This window comes from Pteropus vampyrus, unplaced genomic scaffold (assembly GCF_000151845.1).
Source record: "Pteropus vampyrus isolate Shadow unplaced genomic scaffold, Pvam_2.0 Scaffold226, whole genome shotgun sequence".
Lineage (NCBI taxonomy): Eukaryota > Metazoa > Chordata > Mammalia > Chiroptera > Pteropodidae > Pteropus > Pteropus vampyrus.
The window spans coordinates 786,122-791,152 of NW_011889007.1; the positions used below are offsets into that span (position 1 = coordinate 786,122).

Genomic DNA, 5,031 nt, shown 5'->3' on the forward strand with positions numbered 1-5,031 from the left:
AGCAGTGGCGGCCAACCCGGTGACAACAGTAGGGCCTGGGCTCCGTGCTCTGCATGGGTTTAATTTTAGCCGCTCGGCAGCGGCTGAGTTATGACCGGGGCAGACAGAGGAAAGCAAGGCTGCGAGTCTGGCTTTCGACCAAATCCAGGCCCGGGGGTGGGCGCGAGGGGAAGCGGAACGGCCGGGTGGAGACAGGCCCAGCGGGGGCATGAGGGCCACGACCAGCCCGGCCCACTCCTGCTGCCCCAGGGCCACCTGCAGAGCCAGACTCCTCAGGGCACAACCCTGCTCCCCAGGGTGGGGCCCGGAGAGCCCTAATTTATGGCCCCTCGTGGCATGCTGGGGCGAGCCGAGCCTTCCTCTCCGTCTGCCTGGGAGCACGAGCCAGTTCTGCAGAGCCGGGGGCCGGGAGGCCAGCATTCCGGGGCCGCCTAACTCCCTGCGCCCGACAGATGGCAGCGGGTGAGGACCGCGAGTCTCTCCTCTTGATGCTGCATGGGCCCCTGCCCTGCAAGCTCCTGGTGGCCTGTCAGACAGGGACAAGGCTCTGGACCAGGCCATCTGAAGCTCTCCACTCCAATGGCCGGGAGTCCGGAGTCCGGCTGTGCGTGGGCCCTGGGTGTGTTTCCCACATGCTGCTGGCTCTGCGAGGAGGCCCAGACGGAGGACGGCCCGTGACCTGCGGGGGGCGGCAGGAAGGGCTGTGGGCTACCACTCACCGGCCAGCCACTGGCAGGCTCCCGGGCCCACCACCCTCTCTGTGCCGCAAGGCCCAGCTGGCGCCTCGGGCTTGGACGGGAACAAACCCAGACGCTTTATCTCCTGCTCCCTCCCAAAACTGCCCTGGGCCTCCCTCATTGGCACTGGCCTGGCCTGTCACCGTCACCTGGAGAGCAGGGGAGGAGAAAAGGGAGACAAACGCACAAATATAGACGGAGTTTATTTTTAGGCGCATCTGCACCTGCCTGAGGTTGCGGGAGGCGCTGGCGCTCACACCTTGGGCTCCGCGAACACCTTCCAGCCCTCCAGCTGGCCCATCTTGACCAGGGCGGCCGTCATGCCCATGTACACGCAGGCGGCGGCTCCTATCCCGTAGTTGTGAGCTGTGAGGGTGGGGAGGGCAGGGTCAGGCACGGGAGGCTCCCCGCGCCCACCCCAGATGGCGGTCTGCCACTCTGAGACGGTGCCCCTCCCTCAAGGGACAGAGTCCCTGGCCCTCTCCTTTGCAGACGTGTGTGGAAACTGAGGCAGAGGCAGCTGGGCCTGGGGCTCGGGTGGCAGGACACTAAAGCTGCAGAGCAGATGACGTGCTGGGGAGTCTCAGCCTGTGCCCTGGTCACGGGCACCGGCCTTGCAACTGCCTCGTGGTCGGCAAACCAAGGAGCCCGAGACTGTGCCCCATCACCTGCCGTGCAGGACGGGGTCTGCCTGCTGTGTGTGGGGCTCATGTCTCTGTCACGGGCTCGGGGCGTCTGTCAAACCCAGACCTCACCCAACACCTCAAAGTGCGGCCCTCCTCCACGGAGCCCTACCTCTCTGCCTGCCGGGCCACGGGCCAGGGCGGTTTAGCTGTGTGTGGCCGCCTCCCCCCCCAGTCCCCGAGGCTGTGGGAGGCGGGCAGAGCAGCGTCTGCTCCCTGTGCCAGGCTGGCGCAGGCGCAGCCCCCTCCCACCAGACAGGCATGCTCTGCTGGGTCCTGGGTGACCTCGGGCCACCTCAGCCACCACTCTGAGCTCTATGCTGCACCTGTAAAGTGGGAAAGGTGAGAGCAGCACCCCACAGGACTGTGTGTCCAGCCAGCCCGGGATCTGGGTGCTGGGGGAGGGAGGCACTGCAAGACCCAGCACTACCCTCTCCGTGCACACGGGCCGGTGGCGGAACGGGCAGTGACATCAAATTCTTTGAGAAAGAATGGCGGACAGAGGGGGATAAGGAGCGAGGGCGGCGGGCGTCTTACATCGTACATAGCGGGGCTGGTGAGACGAAGCTGTGCTGACATCTGAGGAAACGACGCACAGAGGGCACGGCCTGTGCAAAGGCCCTGAGGCAGGGTGGTACCTGGCGTGCTGCAGGAGCAGCGAGGCGGCCCGTGCGGTGGGAGCCAGTGAGTGGGGGGTGGGGGAGGGGAGGGCTTGGTGACGTGGAGTGCCGCAGGTGCAGCTGCTCCTGGTCCTGAACTGGCGGTGGCCGAGGTTCGGCAGCACCAGGGGCTTTCACGCGACCGTCCGGCTGCAGAGAGCATCCCGCACAGCACGCGGGCGAGCAGCGGGGGAGGGCGGGCGTGGGGCTCACTCACTGCGTGCTCCCAGGGTCAGGCCTCCGGCACAGCCTCCGAGGAAGTAGTTGATGGGGTCGTCAGGCTTCTCTCGGACCTGGGCACTGACACAGGAGGTGATGCCGAATATGGCACCGACGGCGGCTGTCGGGGCAGACGGGGCGGGGAGCCTGAGTCAGGGGCCCAGAGGGCTGTGACAGCCAGGTCAGTCCCAGGAGGGACCTGAGAAGTAAGATGTCCTCCAGGCTGGCTCACCTGCGGTAAACGTGTATCGTCCTGTCCTGGCCACTCCCTCCAGGAAGGAGTCTGGGGGATTGAGTGCGACGCTGTAGGCAGAGGTGATCAGGCCTGTGGGATGACAGGGGTACTAGGCTCAGACTTGTGCCTTGGTGCCGAGTGGCCCTGGCTGGGGCCACGCCTGTTAATCTCTCTCTCCTTTTGTCCCCCTAGTGACCCCAAAGTAGCGCAGTTGAAGTGTGCAGCTGGGCCTGCTGCTCCAAAGCCTGGGTCCCCCGCCACCTGCAGCCCCCAAGCCTCCCTCCTAAGGCCTGACAAAGCCGGCCCCACAGAAGGCCTGCCTGTGTCCCCGTCACCTCCGGGAGCCCCACCCAGGGCAGCAGCCCTGTACACAGCAGGCTCGGAGATGCACCTGGAGCCTCAGTGGCCAGGCTGCTCCCTGGCCTTGAGTGTGGGCATAGACACCACAGCTGCGCCCCCAGAGGTCCTGGCACCTGGACCCCACTCTCATCAAAGGCTCCATTCTCCTGGGGGGCCCTGGGCTCCCTAACCTAATCCTCCTTGGCAGAGGCTTGGCTCCCAGGGCTGTCAACACCTCCTCACCGCCACCCAGGGACCCCTTGACAATGGTGGTTCCGGTCTGGGCCCGTCCCTCACACCTGGTGGCTGGGCAGCTGGCTGGGCCTTGCCACTGAGCTCAGCTTTTCCATCTCTGCCATCAGTGTGGCCACTCTGCCCCTGACATTGGCTTTTATGCATGAGGGGCCATGGTGGGGATGGGCTTGAAGCCATGTGCCAGGTCGGTGGTGAGGACCGAGGTTCTATCCTGGAGCACCCCTGAACGAGTGCTGACCTGGGCCGGCGTGTGGGCCTGGGGCAAGGCTGGGGCAGATCCTCGGGCAGCCTTGCCCACCAGGCCCTCCTCAGTGGGTGGGTAGACCAGGGCCCACCTAATTGGCTTCCTGTCACCAGAACTGCCCAACACGGGGCTCCCCATCCTGCAGCTGACCCTGCTCAGGGTGACAATGCACCCTCTTCCCCAAAGACCCCCTGCATGGCCTAGTAGCTAGCAGGGATGTCCCGGGGCCAGACCATTCTATCCCAGACAAAACAGAATTGCCATCGGCCAGGTGGCAGGTGCAGCCACTGCCCCAGACATCTTCCTCAGGGCCCAAGGGGCTCGGTCCCCTTATATCCGTTGCTTCCTTCATGGGAAGGGAGGGGACCTCAGAGAGGCAGAGTGACTTGCCTGAGGTCACCCAGCAGAGCTGTCTGGAAGCCAGGTGGGTCTGACCCAAAGGCCATGCTCTGCCCCACACTGCAGCCTCCTGTCACCAGAACTGTCCAACACTGGAGTGGGCTGCACTCCAGTCCCCAAGCCTCTAGCTTCCTGGACCCAGCCATGGGGCCTCCAGGTTGAGCAGTGCCTCCTACCTCAGCCCGGGCTCTGATTCTGCTCAGTGGAGCTGTCATGGGGGCTTGTCACACTGGACAGTGGGGTTAAGCTTCAGAGCAGCTGTGAGGACAGCCGAGGCTGCCCTCTCATGTCCCAGATGGGTAAAACGAGGCCCAGGGATGAGGAGAAGAGAGACACTCACATATAAAGAGGATTCTAGTACACCTTCAACTCACACAATGTTACATGTCAAATTTATCCACTAAAAAAAAAAAAAAAAATGACCGAGGGCTCCAGTGTGCAAGGCCCTGGTCTGCACGCCCTCCTGATCTTACTTCTCCCGATCCCACAATGCACTCTGGTATCCCCACTTGACCCCCGAGAGGCTGCAGGCTGGGGAGGGGGCCTGGGGCCCAGCAAGGAGCTCTGCCCCCAGCACTCACTCTCACGTGCTCCCTTCTCCTGTGCGCACTCAATCAGAGGGGTTCCCAGCCCTGCCCAGCCCGGATGAGTCTTGATCTCTGGAGCTGGGCCAGGAACAAGGGTCTTAGGACCCCTTGAAGGAGGACCACAGACTAGATTCAGTGCTGCCCCCAAACCTAATCAGGCAGTGAACCCTGGGGGGCACCCTGTCAACCTCACCATATGCCTGAGGTCCTGGCCATGCCAGCCAGAGTGCTTCCACCACCCTATGTACTCCAGAAGTCCTTGAACTGGGTGCAGATGATCCAGGAGCCCCATAATTATCTTAGGGTCAAGACTGCCTGACCAACTCCCCCACAGTAGTCATCCAGTATGGGGACCGCCACAGCTCGCCTTCCAGGGGCCCGCCCGGCTCCCCAGACGTTGCAATCCAGCAGACCCCCAGCACACAAGATCGCTACTCACTCGCATCGGTCCAGAGCCTCCCATCACTCCCTCCCCAAGCCCTCAGCTTGCCCCTGGCTCCCTGTTAAGCCTCCCATAGAGACAGGCGCACATCGTTCATTCATTCACTAGTCAGTCACCGCACCCGCTCTGGTTCATTCACTCAGTTACCGTGAACCCAGACCCATCCATCCACCCATTCAGTTACTGCGTGCCCTGACTCATTCATTCATTCACGGTTAACGTCTCCTCCCTC

General features: G+C 63.4%; 1 protein-coding gene across 1 annotated transcript in view; it reads right to left on the bottom strand.

Annotated features, from left to right (window-relative positions):
* Positions 1-921: 921 nt before the first annotated feature.
* NDUFA11 (NADH:ubiquinone oxidoreductase subunit A11) overlaps positions 922-5,031 on the bottom strand; it is a 7,308-nt gene continuing 3,198 nt past the window's right edge. Inside the window, exons 2-4 of the mRNA XM_011373583.2 lie at positions 2,531-2,623; positions 2,297-2,419; positions 922-1,103 (exon numbers count right to left, since the gene is read on the bottom strand). Of these exons, the coding sequence (XP_011371885.1) occupies positions 991-1,103; positions 2,297-2,419; positions 2,531-2,623 (329 nt within the window). The 3' untranslated portion in view covers positions 922-990. The remainder of the gene's footprint in view (positions 1,104-2,296; positions 2,420-2,530; positions 2,624-5,031) is intronic.